The sequence below is a fragment of the Nicotiana tabacum genome, chromosome 15 (assembly GCF_000715075.1).
Source record: "Nicotiana tabacum cultivar K326 chromosome 15, ASM71507v2, whole genome shotgun sequence".
Taxonomy (NCBI): Eukaryota; Viridiplantae; Streptophyta; class Magnoliopsida; order Solanales; family Solanaceae; genus Nicotiana; species Nicotiana tabacum.
In genome coordinates, this window is record NC_134094.1 from 37825593 (window position 1) to 37850590 (window position 24998).

A 24998-nucleotide genomic window follows, 5' to 3' on the forward strand; every position below is an offset into this window, starting at 1 on the left:
TTCCTTCATATCATTCAATTCTGTTGTGGCGTGCAACCCGCACCCCAAACAATTTCAAATCACCAACATAAAGAATTCAACAACAAGTTTTACAAATATCAACATCAAGAAGGTGAATGTTCAAGACAGTAAAAAACCACAGAATAATCGGAGAATATCTAACATCTCGAAATCTCAAACTTTACCAATTCACCAGTACAGAACAGTTAAAACACTCACATAGGTGAAACAACATCATAAAGTGAATCAAATAATATAATAACAGTAAAACAGATAAAACATGTGACAATTAAGATATATAATTAAGGCAAGTAGAAAAAGGTAGCAAATAAGCAGAAATCATGTGAGGGATGAACAAATTAAGGCAAAGTAACAAGTATATGATTGGTGACAAATATAACATAGAAGTCAAGTAAAACATGTAACAATTAAAGCATATAAAAAGCGATATCACGTAATAATCGAAAACATGGAAATATCAAAATCCCGCATGCTAAATCCCATGATGGCGTATATACACTCATCATCTCGCATATATGTCATTTCCCCACATAATTCACATAACAAATAAGTCAACAAGTCCTAATTCCCTCAAGCCAAGGTTAGACACATTACTTACCTCACTCCGCGAACAAAGCAATCAATCAACCATGGCCTTGCCTTTTAAAAAAACCTCCAAACCAAATAATTCTAGCAAATTATCAACCAAACGATTCAAAATAAGCTTTAGAAACTACCCATTAATGAAAGAGGTTCAATTTTCATCATTTTTTTAAAAAGTCAACAAAAGTCAACCCCGGTCTCGCTTGGTCAAAACCCGAGATTCGGACCAAAACACGATTACCCATTCACACCCGAGCCTGGTTATATGATTTATTTTTAAATTCTAAATCTACTTTTTACAAAATTCCCAATTTCTACCATAGCAATACTAAATTTGATGTTGAAATCTCATAAAAAGTAATGGGCAATTAAAAGAAAGTGGATTAAAGTTGCTTACCAATGATTTTGGGAAGAAGAAGTCCTTGAAAAATCGCCTCTAGAGTGTTTATTTTTGAGAAATGGTGTAAAATGAGTCCCGATTTTCCCCTCTTTTACCCAACTGCAGATGTTGCAATTGCGAACATTGCAAATACGAACTGTGCATCAGAAGCTCGGATGTTGCAAATACGACAAAATATTCGCAAATGCGAACAATCCTTCCATTCGCAAATGCGCCTAAAGCTTTGCAAATGTGAAGCTGACTCAGGTCGTCTGTGGTCGCAAATATGACCACTATCCTCGCAAATGCGAGGTCCCCAATTCCCAGGCCTGCTCGCAAATGCGAACCTTTGTTCGCAAAAGCGAGGCTTGCAATTGCGACCTAGACCTCAAAATTGCAAAATCTGCACTAGACACCAGAAGCAACACTACATCAGCAGTCCTCAAACATTCCAAACTCATCTGAAATGTGTCCGAAAATCACCCTCGAGCCCCTCGGGCTCCAAACCAAACATGCACACAAGTGTAATAATATCATACGGACTTGGACGCACAATCAAAACACACAAAAAATCTAAAACTACAAATTGAACATCAAAACGAATGAAATTTGAAAGGAAAACTCAAGAACAACTAGAATCACAACTGAGCGTCCAAATCATATCAAACCAACTCTGAATTGTACCAGATTTTGCAGACAAGTTTCAAATAACAAAACAGACCTATAACAAGTCCTAAAATAAAAATCCGAACTCGATTGCCATGAAGTTAACATACGGTCAAACCTAGGGAACTCCAAAATTTCAAGTTACTAGCTTTCGGCAAAATAAGTCAAATCAACCTAAGGACCTCCGAATTCAATTTCGGGCATATGGTCAAGTCCAAAATAATAATGCGGACCTACTGGAATTCTCAAAACACCGTTCCCAGGTCATTTATAGAAAATATTAATCGTAGTCCACTCAAATTGTTTTAAAGCCAAAAATCATATTTTCTTCAATTTTTTATATAAATATTTTCTGGAAAAAAATACATGGACTGTGCATGCAAATCAAGAAACATAAATTGAAGCTAATAGAGGTCTCGAACCACGAAAATAAGGGCTAGTACTCAAAATGACCTCTCGAGTCATCACAACAACCATCCCATGATCTGGTGTCAATGAGAACATGAGTACTATAGAAGTTAAAAACAGAGTATAATTCTCAAATACAGAACAATTTGAATGATAGAACAATGATAACATAAACAAATCAGAAGGGGACTCCGAGTTTTGCGAATGATATCAGCAGCTACCTCGAAATCTCGAATAATCTGGTACAAGTGCCTCCAGCTAGCTATCACCTCTCTCAAGAGCACCTGGATTTGCATATAAAGTACAGAGTGTAGTATGAGTACAACCGACCACATGTACTCATTAAGTAACAAGCCTAACCTCAGGCTGAAAGCAATGACCAGCTTGGAAATTTTCCAACATCCAATGCCAATAACCAATAATAACAACATAGAATAATAATGGTAAAGAGAAGTAACGTAAGCTATATTAATTTCAACCTTTGCACAAACAGCAGGAAAATAGGCATGCTTTTCAAGAATAGCTATAAAGGCATGAATTCTTTCACAGAGTTTCCTAGGCATGGTGTTTTTAACTTAACAATGATTTCCTATCCAAAATACAAAATATGGACATCTAGTACCATCAAACATAAAGGAAGAAGCACAACCTGGTACCTGCATGACAAGTAAACATGATAGAATTCAACAAATATTGCGATTAATTCATCAAGTATAACATATCTCAGCACATGTATAGTGCCTGGCACAATCACCTTGAACCCTCACACACAACATCATCACTCAGCAATGTACGTGTGCCTGACATAAGTCCCTCACTCAAAAACATACATATGACCCTGTGCATGTGCTCACTGTGAATACCAAACTCCGGAGGGGCGGATCCTTGCCTAAGCGCTGATCAGATATAAGCAAACAATCTATATCCCATAGCCCAATCATGGGGCCTGGTGTATGCGTCACCCCCTAGTCAGTACCACTTATCCCAATATGGGGTCGGGCGTACGCGTCACCTCAAAGTCAATACCAAATCAGCTCTATGGTCCAAGCTCGGTCATCAACCGCTCAAGTCTCAATTAACCACATCTCAATGTACTCAGTTCAATAGTGTTACACATATGATGCATCAACAACATGTGAAAAATCAAAATAAGTCTGCACTAAGACAAAGATTTCATACACGGATATAGCATCATGACTGAGAGTATGACTACAATTAAGAAAAATAGCTCAAAACAGCAAGAATATCCCTATCATAATCAAACAAATAAGCACATAGCCTAGACATGATTTTTAACATGAATCATAACTCAAATAATCATACAAGTAGAGTAAACACGGATATAACGAGGCATGATAATAATCAAGGAATATAATAACCTAAGGTCCATGAATAACTTCGGTACATGCACATACGCCCGTCATCTAGCACGTGTGTAACCCCAACACATCTCAAATACCATAGATTACCCTCAAACTAAGTTTAGACATGTTACTTACATCAAAGCGCGTGAATCAATACTCCAAAAAGCCCTTTCCCCTCGAATCGACCTCTGAATGGCTCGAATCTAGTCAAAACAACTTAATAACATCAAATAATGCCGTAGGAAATAGTCCCAAATAATAAAGCTTCGATCTTTATCAAAATAAAAAAGTCAACCCAGGCGCACCTCTCAGACCCCCACAAAAGTCACAAATCCCGAATACCCATTCGAGTACGAGTCCAACTATACAAGTTTCATCAAATTCCAACTTTGAATCGGGGTTCAAGTTCTCAAATTTTATTTGGAAATGTTTTTACCAATTTTCCTCACTTAGACTCACCAATCAAACGCTAAAATCAAGGTTGGAATCAACAATAATAAATAAATTCGAGTAAAAAATACGTACTCCAATCCAAATCGTTAAAATCCTCTCCAAAATTGGCTAAATCCGGGCTATAGAACTTAAAATGTTATAAAATAATCAAAACCCTCGAAATAGAAGACTTAAGTGATTCTGCCCAACTATACACTTCGCGATCGTGGGACCTACGTCTCAATCATGAAGGCCAATCTCATGCCCAGCTGCTACCCCTTCTACGCGAATGCGAGGCCATCCATGCAAAGGCGATGCTCAATCCTTCTAGGCCTATGCGAATGCGGTAGCATGCACGCGAACAGAATGACCAAATGCATGCCGTCCATCCTCTATGAGAACGCGACGCTCAGGTCATGAATGTGAAGGCCACTGCCACACATGATCTGCGAACGCGACCAACCCCTCGCGAACGTGAAGAGCAACCATCATCTTCCACCTAAACACTCTTCGCAATCGAGAAGCACACCAAAACTTCAGAAAATCAGCAGTTCTAAAACAAAGAAAAATGTTCTGAAACCCATCAGAAATACACCCGATGTCCCCGGGACCATATCCAATCACACCAACCAATCCCAAAATATAACTCAGACCTACTTAAGGAATCAAATCACGCAAAACAATATCAAACCCATGAATCACACCTCACTTCAAGCCTAAGGAAATAATCCAAATTTCTAAATTCAAAACTTACATCGAACATGCTTAAACAACTCTGAATGACTTCAAATTTTGCATGCAAGTTCTCAATGACACAACGGACCAATTCTAATTCCCGGAACTATAATCCGATCCTGATATTATCAAATTCAACTCTCGGTCAAAATAATGAACCTTCTAAACCTTCTATCTTTCGCCAATTAGAGTTAACTCAACCTAGGAACAACCGAATCCAAATTCGGACATATGCCTAAGTCCAAAATCACCATCCAGACCTGACGGAACTATAAAAACTCTGATCCAAGGTAAAATACATAAAAGCCAAACTCCGATCAACCTTCAAAACTTAAGCTTCCAAACTAGGAACTAAGTTCTCCAATTCAATACAAAACCTCCCCGAAACTAAATCAACCATTCTCGCATGTCACATAACAACAAATGCACCAACGGAAAGCATCAAATAGGGGAACGGGACTCAAATACACAAAATGACCGGTCAGATCATTATATTATAAAATATGAATAGCCAAAAAAAGCTGAATAAGATATTAGGAGGATAAAATTGAGTATCAACAACTTGGTGTCGACTTTTGTCCATGTCGGCCTAGGGTTGACTTTTGAGATTTGATTAAAGATTGAAGCTTATCATTTTGGTTTCTGTAGCTGTATTTGACTTTGTTGAGTATTGTTTGACTAGACTTTGGGTGTTTGGAGGCCGAGGAAAGAGTATTTTGTAAGGTTTAAGCTTGTTTTTTATAGATAAGTATCCTAGCTAACTCTGATTTGAGAGAATATTACCTAAAATAAAATTATATGTTAATACTACGTGTTTGTGGGCGACGTAATGGATATGTTTTTACAAATAGTGGAGGAGCGATGTCTTGGAAGTCATTTAAATAGTAATACATCACCCTCTCTACAATGGTGTCCGAGTTTCTGCATTGCCATTTATATCGTGTTGTTATTGAATATTTTCTTAGAACTTAATGAGTATTATATGGTTATATAATTTCAATGCAATTATTTTCGTGCTTGTGTTTTCGAACACTTGTTCTACGGGTATTCAAAGTGGCGGGTCAAGGATCTTATTGAGTTATATTTAAGTATAACTCACTCCGTGTCTATATGTTCATGCAGATACTACTATTGAGGACAAGACTAGTGGCTAAAGAGTAAGTGACCAGATTCTATTGCTGAGGTGAGCCGCCATATTGTTCGTGGAAGCCATTATTTCAGCTTTACCTATTTCATGTCTTTTATTTCTTTTAGGGTTTAAATACTCAACAATAAAACTCATATAACTCTATTAGACACTCCATGGTCTTAGTAAAGAATTTGGGTTAGAGATTTATTACTTGAGTGTTCATTAAATTTTATAAATAAATTATTATTTTAGTTGGATACTTATTTCTTATTTAGTATTTTGTTTTTGCATTTGGACTTGTACGTATTTCTCTCAGTGCTTATATAAAAGGTTTTGAGTATAGGAATTGGTTCGCCTGGCAAGTGGTGTTAGTTGGATACCAGTCACATCTAGGAGGTAGTTTGGGTTGTGAAAAGGTTAGTATCAGAGCATAGGCTTTAAGTCACGGGTCATGGATCAGTGTTTAGTAGAGTATGGTTGATGGGTATGTAGGTGCCTTCTTTCATTCCTTGATCGTGCGTTAAGATGAATCGATATTATCTTTGAAATACTTCTTTCATAGATAAATAGGAAACGCATATCCTCGTCTGATGGTCGATCAAATACATCTGTTATACGTGGTGGTGGAAGTGGTACTATTTGTGGTGGTGGTCAAGCTAGGGCTTACCAAATTAGAACTCAAAAAAGAATGCAGGGGGCTTCTCAGTCTGGAGTTATGAATAAGGGTCAGCTCCAAGTTGTTGTGCCAGAGCAGATAAATGAACAGGTGGTTCAGGATGCTCCATCACCAATGCCAATTGCGACACCTATTGTTTCCTTACCTGCGAACGTAGTGGCAAGGTTATTGAATGTATTAGAGACATTGGTGGCTACTCAGGGTGGATTTCCAATTTGTCAAACTATTTCATAGACATAAGCACAAGTTCAGTTGAAAATTGCAGCTCCTGCGGCACCTTAGATAGCCCCTCAGCAGGTTGTTCAGCCAGCTGCAAATACAGGACAATCCAAGGATCTTAAGAATTCTGCGGAGCTTAAGCCACCAGAGTTCGGTACTACACATGCTTCTATTGAGCTAAAAAAATTATTGAGCATTGTGAAAAGATACTAACTACATTGGGGCTAAAGGAGAGTCGTGGTATAGAATTGGCTACCTTTCTATTTATAGGATTTGCAAAGTCATGGTGGACTTCAGTTAAGAGAGGTAGACAAGCATGGTTGACACCTATTACTTGGTTAGAATTTTTAGCCATATTTATGGACAAGGTCATTCCATTGAGAAAAAGAGACGACATGAGATGTCAGTTTGAGCAACTGCGTTAGGGCACTATGAGAACTATCGAGTATGAGGCTAAGTTCACTCATTTAGCTATGTATACAGCATTTTTGGTTGTAGATAAGAGGGAGAAGGTGATACGGTTCATGGATGGACTTGAGCATCGTTATCGTATTCCCATGGTACAAGATGTGTGAAATTGTACCAATTCAGAGGTAGTCGATACTGCTCTCCATTATGAGTCATATAAGGAGAGGACAAAGCTGAGCGAGAAAGTAAAAAGGCATATAGTACATGCGAGTTTAGTTGTACTCTATTTGGGATCAAGAGTTGTTATAATAACGGTGAGTCCATGCCTACTGAATTTGAATAAGTGGTGCAATCCTTTGGGAGTACATTTCCAGTAAGATATGGTCAGCAGTAGACGAAAAAGAAGGGTAACCATTGATTTTAGTTTGGACAACATCTGAGATGTTCTGCTTGTGGTTGTCACGATCCCAATTTTCCACCTTAGGATGTCGTGATGGTACCTAATCTCTAAGACTAGGTGAGCCTAACATGCATTGAGAAATAGCAGAAATAATAATAAAACTTCAAATTAGACTATGTAAACTATCAAAATAGAACTCAAAAGTATAGCGGACAACAACTCCCAAAAACTTGGTGGAACAGAGTCATATGCTCTACAACAATGTACTAATAGTCTCGTAGTACAATACTATTTTGGAACAAGAATTAAACAGTAGAGTGTCTAAAAGCAGAAGGTACGCTGAGCAGGTATACCTTGAAGTCTCCAAATACAGCTAGTGAATCAATCTCTGGCATCAAGCATGGGTAGACATACCTAAATCTGCACAAAATGTGCAGAAGTGTAGTACGAGTACACCACAACGGTACCCAGTAAGTATCAAGCCTAACCTTGGTAGAGTAGTGACGAGGCCAGGTCAAGACACTTACTAGGACATGATAACCATAACAAAAATATAATAACGAGGAGTAATGGAAAGTGGAGAATTGAATGATAACAAAGCAGTTTAGTAACGTAAACTAATGACAGAATTTTTTAAGCAAAAAGACAACGAGAAGAAACACATAAGGAGAACCACAAGTAATCAAATACGGACAAAACTGGAGAGACAAGGAAGAATAAAATTAATATGAACTGTTCAACCAATACATCTTTCCCATATGATATACACAACAAGAATCAAAATCGAGGTACCGCCTCGTGTGAGCATTTCTCAATTTCAATCATAATCATTCCTAATAACACCGCGTGAGCCTTTACATTTAGTTTTGAAAATTATTTTTTTCCTAAAATAGCTACACGCATTTTAGCCCACCTTATCTCACCATGTGGCTTCAAGTAATTCCCCTACTAGCAACGCACATATCAAGCCAACCTTATCTCACTGCATGCATATCAACCCCTAGCCTTATACCACCGCATGTGTATCAATATCAAAACATAATCAAAACCCGCACCACAAGTGCCCATATGCCACAACTTTCCAAAAGAATCAACAATACTAATGTTTCAACATCAAATAGCCCATGGCTCAACCACAATGTGTACAAGAATATCAACAATAACAAAATGAATGTGAATTGCTCAACAAGAAAGATATCTCAAGCAGTTAACAATTTCACCTCAATATGATAACGACTTTTATAACTTCAACACCAATAACTCAACAAGAAGATATTACACGAAATAACTTCAAGTAAAGGTTATTCTACACTTTAAGAGGTAACAAAGACAATAAGGAAGGCAATAACTGAAGCATATAAGAGCAAATAACAAGTAAGAGGTAGAACAAGTGTTAACAATGTCAAATAAAGCATGTAAGGGTAGATTAACACATGTAATAGTAGATTAACAATGCGGAGATATTACATGTTATGAAAATTCAATTAAAGGCATGAAAAGAGTCTAAATAACCTAAACCGGTCAAATACAACATATAGACCGTGTACCCACTCATCACCTTGCGTACACGGCTTTTACATAACACGAATAGCACAATCATCCCAAATCCTAAGGGGTAGTTCTCCCACACAAAGTTATGCAACATACTTACTTCAACTAGGCCAACTCAACCCTCGAAAATAACTTTTCCTCTAAAATTCACCTCCACATGGCTCAAATCTAACCAAAATTGACTTAATAACATCAAACAATGCAAGAAAAATCTATTACAATAAATAAAGCTATAGTCTTTACACATTTTCCAGAAAGTCAACAAAATTCAACCCTGGCTAGGCCCGGTCAAAATTCGGGTCCAAGGGTAGATTCTGACTACCCATAACCCCACGAGTACATATATGTATTTGGTTTTCAAATACGAGTCCAAATCGACTGTCAAGACTCAATTCTTCAATTTTCAAAAACTTGACAAAATTTCCCAATTTTTCCTCTTTGATTCACATAAATTTGAAGTTAAATCTAAGATATAATCATGAAATATAGCTGAAAATTGATTAGAATCACTTACCCAATGTTTGTAGATTAAAATTCCCTTTCTAAATCGCCTCCTATCGATTTTAGGGTTCTAAAATATGAAAATGAGACTAAAATCCCGACTTTCTAACCTTTCTAACTTCGCAAATGTGGCACTGACAGCCTATGTGAGAAGTCGCAATTGTGACATGGGCTTCGCAATTACGAAGCCTGCTTCCCTCACAAAAGCGACCAAAATATAGCAAATAAGAAAGTACCCCAGCTCGGGTAAACTTTGCAATTGCGATACCTGTGATCCCCCTGCTAAGGTAGCAATTGCAATGCAGGTATTCACAAATGTGACACCAGAGGCATCAGCACACCAGCAGTTCCATTTTTAGTTCAAAACATTCTGCGACACGTCCGAAACTCATCCAAGCTCTCAGGGCTCCAAACCAAACATCCACACGACTCTAAAATCTTCATACGAACTCGTTTGCACGATCAAAACACAAAAATAATATCTAAAACTACGAATCGACCCCAAAACTTGAATTTCAAAGTAAAGTTCAAGAACTTCTAGAATTGCAACCAAGTGTCTGAATACTATCAAATCAATTCCAAATGATACCAAATTTTCCAGACAAGTTATAAATAGCATAACGGGCCTATTCTAAGTTGCAAAACCAAATTCCAAACCTGGTAGCTAAAAGTCAACCTACGGTCAAACGTCTAAACTTCAAATTGCCAATTTTTGACGAAACAACACAAATCAACCTACGGGCCTTCGAATTTGATTCCAGGCATACACCCAAGTCCAAAATCATGATACGAAGCTATCAAAGACATCAAAATACAGTTCTGGTGTCGTTTTCACAAAATTCAAAGTTTGGTCAACATTTCTAACTTAAGATTCTAAGCCAAGAACCAAAAGGTCTAAATCAACTTGAAACCTTCCCAGAATGAAACCAATCAACCTTGTAGGTCATAAAACAAAACTTACACATGTGTGAAGCATCAAAAAGGGAAACGGGACGCAAAAACACAAAACTACCGGTCGGGTTGTTACGTACTGCCCTTATTAAAACAAACGTTCCTCCTCGAACGTGCATAAAGACATACCTTATACGGCGAAAAGGTGAGGATAATGACTCTGCATGTTGTGCTCGGTCTCCCAGGTTTCCTCCTCGGCCAAATGACATCTCCATTGAACCTTCACTGAAGCAATGTTCTTTGATCTCAACTTCTGAACCTGTCTGTCCAAGATAGCCACCGGCTGCTTAACATAAGTCAAATCCTTGTCCAATTGGACTGAGCTAAAATCTAATACATTAGACAGATTACCACAATACCTTTGGAGCATAGAAACAAGGAACACCGGGTGGACCGCTGATAGGCTGGGTGGCAATGCAAGCTTGTAGCCCACCTCACCAACTCTCTCAAGGATCTCAAAAGGACCGATGTACCTAGGGCTCAACTTTCCCTTCTTCCCAAACCTCATCACACCCTTCATGGGTGAATCCCGGACCAAAACCCTCTCTCCAACCATGAATGCTACATCACGAACCTTCCGATGGACATAACCTTTCTTCCTAGACTGCACTGTACAAAGCCGGTCCTGAATCATATTAACTTTCTCCAAGGCATCTCGAACCAAATCGGTGCCCAATAACTTAGCCTCTCCCTCCTCAAACCAACCAACTGGAGAACGTCATCGTCTTCTATACAGGGCCTCATAAGGAGCCATCTAAATACTTGATTAGTAGCTGTTATTGTAGGCAATCTCTGCAAGTGGCAATAACTGATCCTAAGAACCCCCAAAATCCATGACACATGCACCAAGCATATTCTCTAATATTTGAATGGTGCGCTCGGACTGCCCATCCGTCTCGGGGTGAAATGATGTACTCAACTCAACTCGTGTGCCTAACTCACACTGCACAGCTCTCCAAAAATGCGATGTGAACTGCGTACCTCTATCGGAGATAATGGATACCGGCATACAGTGGAGATGAACAATCTCACGGATATAGATCTGAGCTAGCTGCTCTAAAGAATAGGTAGTCACCACCGGAATGAGATGGGCTGACTTGGTCAATCTGTCCACAATCACCCATACTGCATCAAATTTCTCCAAAGTCTGTGCGAGCCCAACAACGAAGTCTATGGTAACACACTCCTATTTCCACTCAGTAATATCAAGTCTTTGAAGCAATCCGCCAGGACTCTGATGCTCATACTTTATCTGCTGACAGTTCAGGAACTGAGCCATATACTCCACTATATCCTTCTTTATTCTGCTCCACCAATAGTACTGCCTCAAATCCTGATACATCTTAGCGGCACCCAGATGAATAGAGTACCGAGAACTTTGGGCCTCCTCAAGGATCAACTCATGTAACCCATCCACATTGGGCACACATAACCGTCCCTGCATCCGCAACACACCGCCATCCCCGATAGAAACTTCCTTGGCATTGCCGTGCTATACGGTGTCCTCAAGGACAAGCAAATGGGGTTCGTCATAGTGTCACTCTCTTATGTGCTCATATAAGGAAGACCAAGAAACCACCCAATCAAGAACCTAGAGAGGCTCTGAAACATCCAATCTAAAAAGTTGATTGGCCAAGGCCTGAACATCTATGGCTAGTGACCATTCTGTTGCCGGTAGATATGCCAAACTGCCCATACTCTCTGCCTTTCAACTTAAGGCATCGGCCATCATATTGGCCTTCCCGAGATGATAAAGAATAGTAATATCCTAGTCTTTAAGCAACTCTAAACATTTCTGCTACCTCAAATTAAGATCTTTCTGCTTGAACAGTTGCTGGAGACTCCGGTGGTCGATATAGACCTCACATGGGACACCGTACAGATAATGCTTCCAAATCTTCAATGCATGAACAATAGCTGCCAATTCCAAGTCATGCACCGGATAATTCTTCTCGTGAACTTTCAGCTGCTGAGACGCGTAAGCAATCACCCTACCGTTATGCATCAACACTGCGCCAAGCACAATAAGCAACACATCACAATATATAGTGTAAGATCCCGAACACGTAGGCAACACCAACACTTGGGCCGTTGTCAAAGCACTCTTGATCTTTTGAAAGCTTGCCTCACACTTCTCCGACCATCTGAAAGGAGCACCCTTCTAGGTCAATATGGTCATAGGTGCAGTAATGAATGAGAAACCCTTTATGAAATGGCGATAATACCCGGCCAAGCCAAGGAAACTCCAAATTTTAGTAGCTGAAGACGGTCTGGGCCAATTCTGAACTGCATCAATATTCTTCAGATCTACCTTGATCCCCTCGCTCGACACAACATGACCCAAAAATGCCACTAAATCAAGCCAGAATTCACACTTTGAGAATTTTGCATACAAGTTATTCTCTCTCAAGGTCTGGAGCATGATCCTCAGATGCTGCTCATAATCCTCCAGAATGTGGGAATACACCAGGATGTCATCAATAAACACAATGGCGAATGAATCAAGGTATGGCTAGAATACACTGTTCATCAAGTGCATAAATGTTGTTGGGGAGTTGGTCAGCCATATGACACCACAAGGAGCTTGTAGTGACCATATCGAGTCCTAAAAGTAGTCATCGAAATATCCGGATCCCGAATCTTCAACTGATGATATCCTGACCGCAAATAAACCTTCGAGAACACTCTAGCACCTGAAGGTAGTCAAATAAGTCATCAATGAGCGGTTACACGTACTTGTTCTTTGATGTAACCTTGTTCAACTGCCCATAATCAATACACATCCACATAAAACCATCCTTATTTTCACAAAAAAAAAACGGAGCACCCCATGGCGAAACACTAGGATAGATGAAACCCTTATCAAGAAACTCCTGCAGCTGCTCCTTCAACTCTGCTGGTGCAATACGCTAGGGTGGAATAGAAATGGGCTGAATGCTCGGTAACAAGTCAATACCAAAATTGATATCGCTATCGGGCGGCATGCCCGAAAGATCTGCTGGAAACACATCTGGGAAGTCTCTCACTATCAGAACTGACTCAACGGTAGGAGTATTAGCATTGACATCTCTCACAAAGGCTAGATATGCATCACACCCCTTATCTACCATTCTCTAAGCCTTTATAAAGGACAAAACCCTGCTAGGAATATAATTCAGTGTACCCTTCCACTCTAATCATGGCAAACCTGGCATAGCCAGCGTCATAGTCTTGGCATGATAATCCTAAATAACGTGATAGGGCGACAACCAGTCCATGCCCATGATCACATCAAAGTCTACCATATTGAGTAGAAATAAATCAACTCTGGTCTCAACACCACCAATAACAACTAAACATACACATGTTCCACAATAATAGAATCTCCCACAGGCGTTGACACATAAAAAGGAGAACTCAAAGTATCACGAGATATATCCAAATACAGAGCAAAGTAAGATGACACATATGAATAAGTGGATCCCTGATCAAATAATACTGATGCATCCCTGTGACAAATCGAAACCATACTTGTGATGACTGTGTCTCATGCGACTGACTTCGTCCTACCCGAAAAAGCATAGAATCTGGCCTGGCCTCCCCCTATATGGTGACCTCTACTCGCCTGACCTCCATCCCTAGTTGGATGTGCAGGTGGAGAGGCAACTGGAGCAGCAATGTGAAGTTTGTGGACCAGGTGGAATATGGGGAGCCTGAGTAGTCTATGGAGGTGCACCTCTCCTGAGTCTGGGGCAGTCCCTCACCATATGTTAGGTATCACCACACTAGAAGCAAGCCCTCGGTTGGCGTGGCTGCTGAAACTGGCCTTGGCCTAGTCGGCTAGACTAGCCGCTGAAGGCACCCCGTGTGGGAGGTGCACTAGATAATGACTGAGCAAAATGTGAAACTGAGAACTAGGAATAGCCGGAGTACCACTAGAAGTTAGAAGTGCTCAATGAACTGGACGGCTCACATAACCCCTGCCATGACAGGTTGTAGCTGGGGTGCAGGCACCACTATATCCTCCAGAATCTCGAGGCTTGCCTCCCTATCCTCTCTCTCACAGTCCCGCATACCCTCCAACCTCTGCACAATCTCTACCACCTGCTGATATGGGGTATCTGTCTCCAACTCTCGAGCGATGCTGAATCTAATACCATAGTGGAGCCCCTCGATGAATCGACAGACTCGCTCTTTGACTATAGAAACCAAGGTAGGTGCATGTCAGGACAACTCACTAAATCTGATGGCATACTCTGACACTGTCATAGTACCCTAGCGTAGCTGCTCAAACTCCGCGTGTCATGCATCCTGATGGGTATGGGGAACAAACTCTCTCAAAAATATCCCTGAAAACTGAGTCCATGTGAGTGAAGCTGCATCGGCTGGGCTACCCTCCTTGTAAACCCGCCACCACTAATACTTTTCTCCTGACAGTTGGAATATAGTAAAAGCAACTCCGCGCATCTCCACAATACCCATGGTGAGGAGAATATTGTGGCATTTCTCTAGAAAACCCTACGCATCCTTCATAGCTAGGCCGCTATAATTAGAAGGATAATACTTGTTGAACCTCTCAAGTCTAATACGCTCCTCCTCAGATGCCACTGCCCTAGCCTCGGGCTGAATCGGAATGACAGGTTGCGCTGGCATAGCCTCCTGGACCTGATCAACATGGGCCCGCTACTCTGGAGTACGTGCCACGGGAGTCTGAGCTCCTCACCTAGCCTGGCATGTAGCTGGAGCAAGTGGAATCAACCCTGCCTGGGCTAGTGTACCAAACATGCTCAAAAACTATGCTAGGGTCTTCTGAAGTGCAAGGGTGACAACAGGCGCCTCGGGTGGCTGTCCCCCAGCCTGAGCTACAGGCGACTCCTCAGTCACTGCTCGGGCAGGTGCTCTAGATGCACCACATGCCCCTCCTGGGTCTCTGTGCCAGCCCCGGCCTCTCACAACTCTAGCAGGGGACACGACTGTCTGATCGTCGGATCCAACAGTGTGTGTCATCACCATCTGTGAGATAATAGAAAGATAAAGATTTAGATTTCGAAGTCAACAAATTCGCACGATAAAGAATCAAAGAAGTGGAGTTTCCTAATAGTTCTGTAGCCTCTGAAAGATAAATACAAATGTCTCTATACCGATTCGCAAGACTCTACTAAACTTGCTTAAAACTCGTAACACCTATGAACCAAGAGCTCTGATACCAACTTGTCAAGACGCTAATTTCCCACCTTAGGATGTCGTGATGGCACCTAGTCTCTAAGACTAGGTAAGCCAAACATGCATTGAGAAACGACAAAAATAATAATATTACTTCAAATTAGACTATGTAAACTATCATAATATAACTCGACAGTACAACGAACAACAACTCCAAAAAACCTACTAAAACAGAGTCATAAGCTCTACAAGAATGTACCAATAGTCTCGTAATACAATACTATTTTGGAACAAAAAATAAATAGTAGGATGTCGAAAAACATAAGGTGACTCTGAGGCCTACGGACGCTGAAGCAGGTATACCTTGAAGTCTCAAAATGTAGCTAGTCAATCAATCTCTAGCATCCAGCACGGGCAGACGTACCTGGATCTGCACAAAAATATACAGAAGAGTAGTATGAGTACACCACAACAGTACCCAATAAGTATCAAGCCTAACCTCGGTAGAGTAGTGACGAGGCCAGGTCAAGACACCTACTATAACATGATAACCATAACAAAAATATAATAACGAGGAGTAATGGAAAGCAGAGAAATGAATGGTAACAAAGCAGTTTAGTAACGTAAACTAATGACAAATATTTTTAAGCAAAAAGGCAACGAGGAAAAACACATAATGAGAACCACAAGTAATCAAATACAGACAAAACTAGAGAGACGAGAAGGTATAAAAGCAACAAGAACTATTCAACAATAAATATTTTCAATATGATATGCACAACAAAAATCACAACCGAGGTACCACCTCATATGCACATTACTCAATTTCAATCACAATCGTTCCTTAAAACACCGCGTGGCCCTTTACATTTAGTTTTGAAAATCATTTTTTCCAGAATAGCTACACGCATTTTAGCCCACCGTATCTCAACGCATGGCTTCAAGTAGTTTTTCAACTAGCAACACGCGTATCAAGCCCACCTTATCTCACCGCATGTGTATCAACCCCTAGCCGTATACCATCACATGCATATCAATATCACAACATAATCACAACTCACACCACAAGTGCTCATATGCCATAACTTGCCAAAAGAATCACAATACCAATGTTTCTACAACAAATAGCCCATGTCTAAAATACAATGTGTACAAGAATCTCAACAATAACAAAATGAATGTGAATTGCTTAACAAGAAAGATATCTCAATAGTTAACAACTTCACCTCAATGTGATAACGTTTTTACAACTTCAACACCAATAACTCAACAAGATGATATCCATGAAATAACAACTTCAAATAAAGTTAATTCAACACTTTAAGAGGTAACAAGACAATAAGGACGGAAATAACATCAACTAAAGCATATAAGAGCAAATAGTAAGTAAGAGTTAGAACAAGTATTAACAATGTCTAATAAAGCATGTAAGGGTAGATTAACACATGTAAGAGTAGATTATCAATGAGTGATATAACATATTATGACAATTCAATTAAAGGCATGGAAAGAGTTTAAATAACCTAAACCTATCAAATACCACATATAGCCTGTATACTCACTCTTCATCTTGCGTACACGGCTTTCATATTACACGAATAGCACAATCAACCCAAATCCTAAGGGGTAATTTCCCCACACAAAGTTAGGCAAGATACTTACCTTAACTAGGCCAACTCAACCCTCAGAAATAGCTTTTCCCCAAAATTTCACCTCCACGCGGCTCAATTCTAACCAAAATTGACTAACATCAAAAAATGCAAGAGAAATCAATTACAATAAATAAAGTTATGATCTCTACACATTTTCCAAAAAGTCAACAAAAGTCAACCCCGGGCTTGTCCGGTAAAACCCCGGTCCAAGAGTAGATTTCGACTATCCATAACCCCACGAATCCATACATGTCTTTTATTTTCAAATCCAAGTCCAAAATGACTCTCAAAACACAATTCTTTATTTTTCAAAAACATGACAAAATTTTCCAATTTTTCCTCTTTGATTCACATAAATTTGATGTTAAATCTAAGATATAATCATGAAATATAGTTGAAAATTTATTAGAATCACTTACCCAATGTTTGTAGTTAAAAATCTCCTCTCCAAATCGCCTCCTACCGAGTCTAGAGTTCTAAAATATAAAAATGAGACTAAAATCCCGACTTTCTAAACTTTTGCTCCACTGCAGGTATCGCAATTGCAAAGAATGCCTTGCAAATGCGGCATTGAAAAACTATGTAGGAAGTCACAATTGCGACATGGGCTTCGCAATTACGACGCATGCTTCCATCGCAAAAGCGACAAAATATAGCAAATGCAAAACTACCCCAGCCCAGGTAAGCTTCGCAATTGTGATCCAGGTATCACAATTGTGATACCTGTGATCCCCCTTCTAAGGTTGCAATTGCGATGCTGGTGTTCTTAAATGCAACACCAGAGGCATCAACACACCAGCAATTCCATTTTTAGTTCAAGACATTCCGTGCCACGTTAAAAACTCATCCGAGTCCTCGGGGCTCCAAACCAAACATCCACACGAGTCTAAACATATCATGTAAACTTTCTCGCGCGATCAAAATATAAAAAATAACATCTAAAACTACGAATCGGACCCCAAAATGCATGAATTTCAAAGTAAAGTTCAAGAACTTTTGGAAATACAATCTAGCATTCAAATACTATCAAATCAATTCCAAATGAGACCAAATTTTTCATACAAGTTATAAATAGTATAACGGACCTATTACAAGTCCCAAAACCAAATTCTGAACACCGATAGATAAAATTCAACCTACAGTCAAACTTCTAAACCTTAAATTATCAATTTTCGACAAAATAATACAATTCAACCTACGGACCTCTGAATTCGATTTAGGGCATACGTCCAAGTCCAAAATTATGTGTGAAGCATCAAGGGGGGAAATGGGGCACAAATACACAAAACGATCGGTCGAGTCGTTATAGTGGTAGGAACCATAGTGGTCATTGCTTTGGTATTGCTGCTGCTTGTTTTACTTGTGGTGAAAAAGGGAATATTGCTAAATACTATCCTAAGGATAATTCTAATACTAGTCAGGCTACTACAAAGCCGCAAGGATGTGATGACCCGATAGGTCATCTAGGGCTTTAACCCTTAATTCTATATTCCAAAATCTCAAATAGCTTTTTTTTGCCTTCCTCGATTTATGTGCACAGTCCGTGTCTTTTTTCAGAAGACTTTTATGTAAATTAATTAAAATATGAATTTGTGCCTTAAAATATTTATTTGAATTGACTTCGATCAACATATTAAGAAAATGGACCTGGATCCGTATTTTAACGGTCCGGGTGGGTCCGTATCATGATTTGGGACTTGGGCGTATGTCCGAAATTAAATTTGGAGGTCCCTAGCTCGAGTTATCGCAAACTATTAAAAAATTGGACTTTAAAGGTTTAAAGAATTTATTAATTTTACCGATGTTTGACTTTGTTGATACCGGGTTCGAATTTTGGTTCTGGAACTTGGTATAGGTGCATTACTGTATTCATGACTTGTCTGTAAAATTTGGTGCAAAACGGAAGTGATTTGACATGATTCGGACATCCGGTTGTTAAAATGAAAGTTCTTAAGTTTATTGAAAATTTCATTCGTTTTGGTGTCCGATTCATAGTTCTAGGTGTTATCTTGGTGTTTTAATTGAGCAAGTGAGTTCGTATAATATTTTTGGACTTGTGTGCGTATTTGGTTTGGAGCCCCGAGGGCTCGAGTGAGTTTCAGGTAGGCTATGGATGGTTTGAACTTGGAAATTCCTAGTTTTTAAACTTTTGATGTGATCTGGTGTTACCTTCTTCGCGATCGCGAAGGTACTCTCGCGATCGTGAAGAGTGAACTCGGTCTAGATGGAATTTGCTTAATCGCGAACGTGACAACTGGGCTGCGAACGTAGAGCAATGGGGGCCTTACCCTTCGCGAACGCGACTAACTTCTCGTGAATGCATAGGCTTGGGAGCTAAGAAGGGGGATCCGTGTTTTCTTCTACGCGAACTCGAGCATTGGTTCACGAACGCAAAGGCCAGGTGGGAGTAGCCTTTGTGAACGCATGTGAGAACTTGCGAACACATAGGCCACTTGGGCTGCTACACTTCGCGATCGCGTCAGACTCTTCGCGAACGCGAAGAAGGCCTGACGCCCAGACCTTAAAACATTTCAAAATTAGGATTTCACCCATTTTTCATAATCTTTCCATTAGAGCTCGGCCTAGAGGCAATTTGGAGGAGAAATTTCAACACCAATTCATAGGTTAGTATACTTTAACTCATTTTCTTCTATTTCTAACATCACCCATTAATTTCTAGCTTTAATCTTTGTTCTTTCATGGTAGAAAACTAGTGATTTAGGAAGAATTTGGGGTCAATTTGGGGTCAAAATTTGAAACTAATTATATAATCGAGCTCGGTGTGAATGGGTAAATGGGTTTTAGTCTGAACCTCAGGTTTTGACCAAGCGGGTCCGGGGTTGACGTTTTTTTGACTTTTTGGGAAAAGTGTAAAAATCCTATCTTTATGTATTGTAATTGATTCCCTTAGCATTATTTGACGTTATCGAGTCGATTGTGGTTAGATATGAGTGATTTGGAGGTGGATTCTAGAGGAAAGGCCCTGGTTGAGCTCTGAGTTGACTGCGGAGTGAGGTAAGTGTTGGGTTTAACCTTTATTTGAGGGAATTAGGACCCTTGAATTATATGCTATGTGAAAATTACGTGTTGCAGCGTATATGTGAGGTGATGAGTGCTTATACGCCGCCGAAGTACTTGTTTCCCTGATTTTCTGCATTTCATTAATTATGACCTTCCATGCCTTAACTGTTACGCGCTTTAAATACTTCCCATGCCTTTATTTTCTACTTGTCACTTATTATTCTCGCGTTAATGATGTTAGACTTTCCCATGCTTTCATGACTTACTACTATTTGCCTTAAATGATTTACTTGTACCCTTAGTTGTCATTTATTGAATTGTCTTGCTTTTTAGTATTCATTATAGTGGATTCTTAACTTGAGACGAGGCTTCCTTTCTGTTTCTGCTTTACATCCATTGCTCGTGCAGGACTCTTGTGATTTGAGTTGTTAAATTAAATGTACTTATTGATTAATTTATATTGATATGGTGGGATCGGGTTGCCCGCCGCAATAGGAGGAATAAGGGTGGTTTGATATGGCGAAATAAGGGTGACTTTATATTGATACAATGGGACCGGGTTGCGCGCCGCAACATATATTTATTTATTATTGTTGATATTATTACGGTGGAATAAGGGAGGATTGTGTTGTACGGTGGGATCGAGTTGCGCACCGCAACAGTCTATGTACTTCTATTTTCCTTATCGTGTTGTGTTGGCTTCGGTATTTTCATACGCAACTTTAAGGATTGGTATTTCTGGCATTTGCTGGTTTTCTTTCGGAGGTTGAGCTATTTTCTTGTCTTAACTGTTTTAATTTGTTCCTGTATTTTCTTTTGTCTTTATTTTATACTATGTACAGGTTATTGTAAGTGACTGCCCTAGCCTCGTCACTACTTCATCGAGGTTAGGCTCGGTACTTACAGAGTACATGGGGTCGGTTGTACTCATACTACACTTTGCACTTCTTGTGCAGATTTTGGAGTCGATCCCAGTGGCGGTTCATAGATTGCTCGGGTCGGCAATTGAGTGGATACTTGAGGTACAACTGCTTGGCGTCCACAACCCCTATAGTCCCCTTCTGTCATTTTTAGTTGTGTACTTTCTTTCAGACAACTTTATACTTTTATTCAGATCTTTATGTGTACTATTCTAGAAACTCGTGCACTTGCGACACCAGATCCAGGGTGGTATTAGATATTTTAGTTGTTGTGACTTCCGCACTTTACCATAGATTTATTGCAGTTATTTCAGTTTCTTTATTATCATTTAATTTGAAATGTTAAAAACGAATAAATTATTCTAACGTTGGCTTGCCTAGCAAGTGAAATGTTAGGCGTCATCACGGTCCCGAGGGTGGTGCTTCCGGGTTGTGACAAAGGAACTGCTATAGTTACTCAAACTCGGCCAGCTAAAATCGTTCCATATGGTGCTCATGGACAAGACAGACAGGGTGCACATGATGTTCAAGGAGTATGTGGACCACCAAGATTCTTTGCAATGGACAGACGGACGTTGAGGCATCTAATATATAGTCCCATGTATTATTATTATCGGTTCACATAGGCCTTATTTTCACAACCCGCACATTGGGGTTGTGACTTCGGCCAAGAACTGGTGAGAAAAGGCTCTTCTGATTATCTGACGTAGATCTGTGTACTCGGGCAACTTAGGCTTTTTAATTTTAAGCATATATAAGGAGGGTATAGGTGATGAAAGCTCAGACCTGCCTCCCCCAAACGTGCTGCCACCAAGCCGTATTGAACAAGCTACCTTAGGGGTAACCTCAAGGGCCTGCCTGGATGACTCAAAGAAGTGTCCTAGGTATCCATACGAGTTAGGGAACTCTATGGACGGTGCAACGCCTTCGGGCTAGCGTTGGGCATCAAAGTGGCGCTGGAGGCTCGATGTGTGGGACGGCCAGCCCCGCGGGCTGCCGAAATGTTGGAATGACCTACGTGCCAATTGGATACTTAATGCACCTATGTTAGGGTCATCATGTGTCGACTTGTGAGCATGGCTTGGGTTCAACCATGTGAGCAAGGATCCGTTGGCCTAAACGTGCAGTTGTGGGGCAACACTGCACTATTCAGGATGGAAGTGTGTCGCGAGGGCTATGTATGGGCATGGCACGAAAGACGCGCATGACAATGGCCAAGGACTAAAGGTTTCCTTACTCGGGCGAGGCGCGAGCTGGTTGTGGATGTACTAGGCGAGTGTCAAGCTTGAGGATTGGGCTGTGCACGCGAGAGCAATACCCAGTCTTGGGCGAAGGACAAGACATGTCCTAAGCCAATCCCCCAGGGCGCGCATGGATTATGATCCTAATGTGAGAAGTGCCACGACATGTCTAGGGCCAAGTGCCTAGACATATTTACGGGCGGCACAAGTCGGGGCGAGCCTCATGGGCGAGTCCCACCAACAGGTACAGGATCGTGCTTGAAAACCTGGGAAAGGACGAAGGCTGGCTTGCAGCGAGGGGAACTGCAGGCGCCACATGGGCAAATCGGTGCCGCTGGCGAGCGTAAGGGAGTCGTCCTATGACACGTGGTATCAAAGCTGATTAAGGCCATACTATGCCATGGCACAATGTCAAGGCAAGGGTGGAGATGGCGAGTGCATTTTGGATGTCAGTGTGGAGATCATGTCAAAGCAGAGATTGATGTTCATATGCCACCAGAGATCGAGAACCCGATACTGCTGGTGGTATTGATTAGTGATAGTAGCACACTATCTCCTCAGCTGATTTGGTGAGCCCCACTTCATTTCGGGGTCCTGTAGCTTCTATCCTTTGTACATAGCATTTTGGGGTATAGACGGGGCCTTGTTGCTGGCACTGTCATAGCATTCTTTTATTCCTGTTAGAGGCTCCGTGGACATAGTGTGGGTTGTGTCTTTTTGGGGAAGCTTAAACAAAAAAAAAGAAAAAAAATGTTGTAATTTTATCATCTGTTCCACTTCAACTATGATTGTACAATGTACTGTTTTGAAAACTTGTTAATGACGTAACTAATGGGAATGAATCAGATATTGTTCACATGACTTCTTATTGACTTATTAATGAACTGTATTCTTCTCTTTATTTGTGGGCGAATTGGCTAGACGGCACTGTGCAGGCTTGCTCGATCGAGGTAACTCTGTTGAGCACCAGTCGCACTCCTCGAGGTCGGGGCGTGACAGACATCACCACACGCAACACACCTCCCATACTTGTAGAAGACATCAACCCCTAGTCGTGGCCAATAACCATCGTGAATTCTTCAAAACTAGTTAAAAGATAATCAAGTCTTCAGAACTGATTTTCTCTAACTTAACCGAGTCACACAAACTACCAAATCCAAAAGTAATTCAATCCGAAATGCTCGCTCTAAAGGGACCTGCTGCGAATCTGAAACCGTTTCTTGCATCTCTCTAACACTACCATGAAGAGTCTGCATTCATGTAGAAGTGCTGCAATTCCAGACACCATCCACTACCAATCCCAAACTAGCCATATACAAAGCTAAAAATTATTAAATACCACATATGAATCTTGAACCCATCAGGACCTTCTCGACAACCCTTCACCTTGCTTTAATCTCCCATACACGGCCAATACGCATCGAATAACCCACGCTTCATCAGCACATGAATATTAAAGAAACAACCAAGCAAATCTTTTTCCTTGCACACCACATCCACATCCATCTCGAAACATTCCAGAAGCCATCCTTTCCAAGTCATAGCTAATCCACAAGCGTCCCTTAGTCTCGAAACTGATATGACACATGACCCTGCAATCCGATCGTCGATACAAGACTCCCCCACTTGGCTCGAAGCCATAGAATACGTCATCAGTATCCCATAATACCCTTCCTTTATAACTACCCTGATCCCACACTGCTAATCAACTGAATACTTCATAAACTCATGTAACACTGGTCATAGAACACACCGAAGACTCTGCCAAGCACGTACTCATCCTTGCGATAGTCGAGCAACCTTCCCAAATGCTCTGAAATGATGACATATGCATTCCACTAAATAGAAATTTCTTACGAAACACACAACCTCGAATCCCACCGGCTAGATTCAATTCAACCTATCCCCATGACCCTACCATGGTCCCAACAACTAGGAAACAAATTAATCCGTATGAGTCCATACTCGTCAACAAGACATAAGAATCCACTTCATCCCATAACTGGACAACATGAAATATCCCTCAACACGATCATAACTCGAGACTGTACAACACATCAAAATAGAAATCAAGCATCCAATAGTCCTTTTTTTATTTTTTATATCCCAAGCAACCCTTTTCGTCATATCAAATCCATCTGAACACATCCCGACGTCACCTCATATTAATTATATAACTATCCAACCATTCACCGAGCCATAAATCTTGCTCCTAAAGATACTACCAGACATATAATTCTAAAAGCACATGTTTACATAAATGAAACCACTAAGCCCAAGCTGCGGTCCAACCCTGGCCTCAAGTTCTCCAGACTGGCCCATCTCCAAAACATAGAAAACACGTCTCTCACCTCATCCATGGATCCGCAAGCCGTCGATGCACAGCTAATACCGAGTGCTCAGCATAACATACAAGTGAGTGGAAGGAATTCAAGAGATATGCTTCAAGCTGAATCAATGCCGCACGATATGGAAAGAAAGATGGGAAGTTTATTCTAAATGCCATGTAGCCTTTCGAAGATAGGTATGGATGTCATCATACCGATCCACAAATCTCTACTAATCATTTTCTCATGACTCGCAAAACCTATGAACCTAGA

The 24998-nt window shown here is 40.5% G+C and overlaps 1 protein-coding gene across 1 annotated transcript in view; it reads left to right on the plus strand.

Moving 5' to 3' along the window:
- LOC107775447 (cytochrome P450 76A1-like) overlaps positions 1–24998 on the plus strand; it is an 80158-nt gene that overhangs the window by 16383 nt on the left and 38777 nt on the right. The window contains exons 2-6 of the mRNA XM_075231467.1: positions 6033–6132; positions 6279–6566; positions 6675–6765; positions 6882–7013; positions 7110–7160. Coding sequence (XP_075087568.1) covers positions 6033–6132; positions 6279–6566; positions 6675–6765; positions 6882–7013; positions 7110–7160 — 662 coding nt within the window. The remainder of the gene's footprint in view (positions 1–6032; positions 6133–6278; positions 6567–6674; positions 6766–6881; positions 7014–7109; positions 7161–24998) is intronic.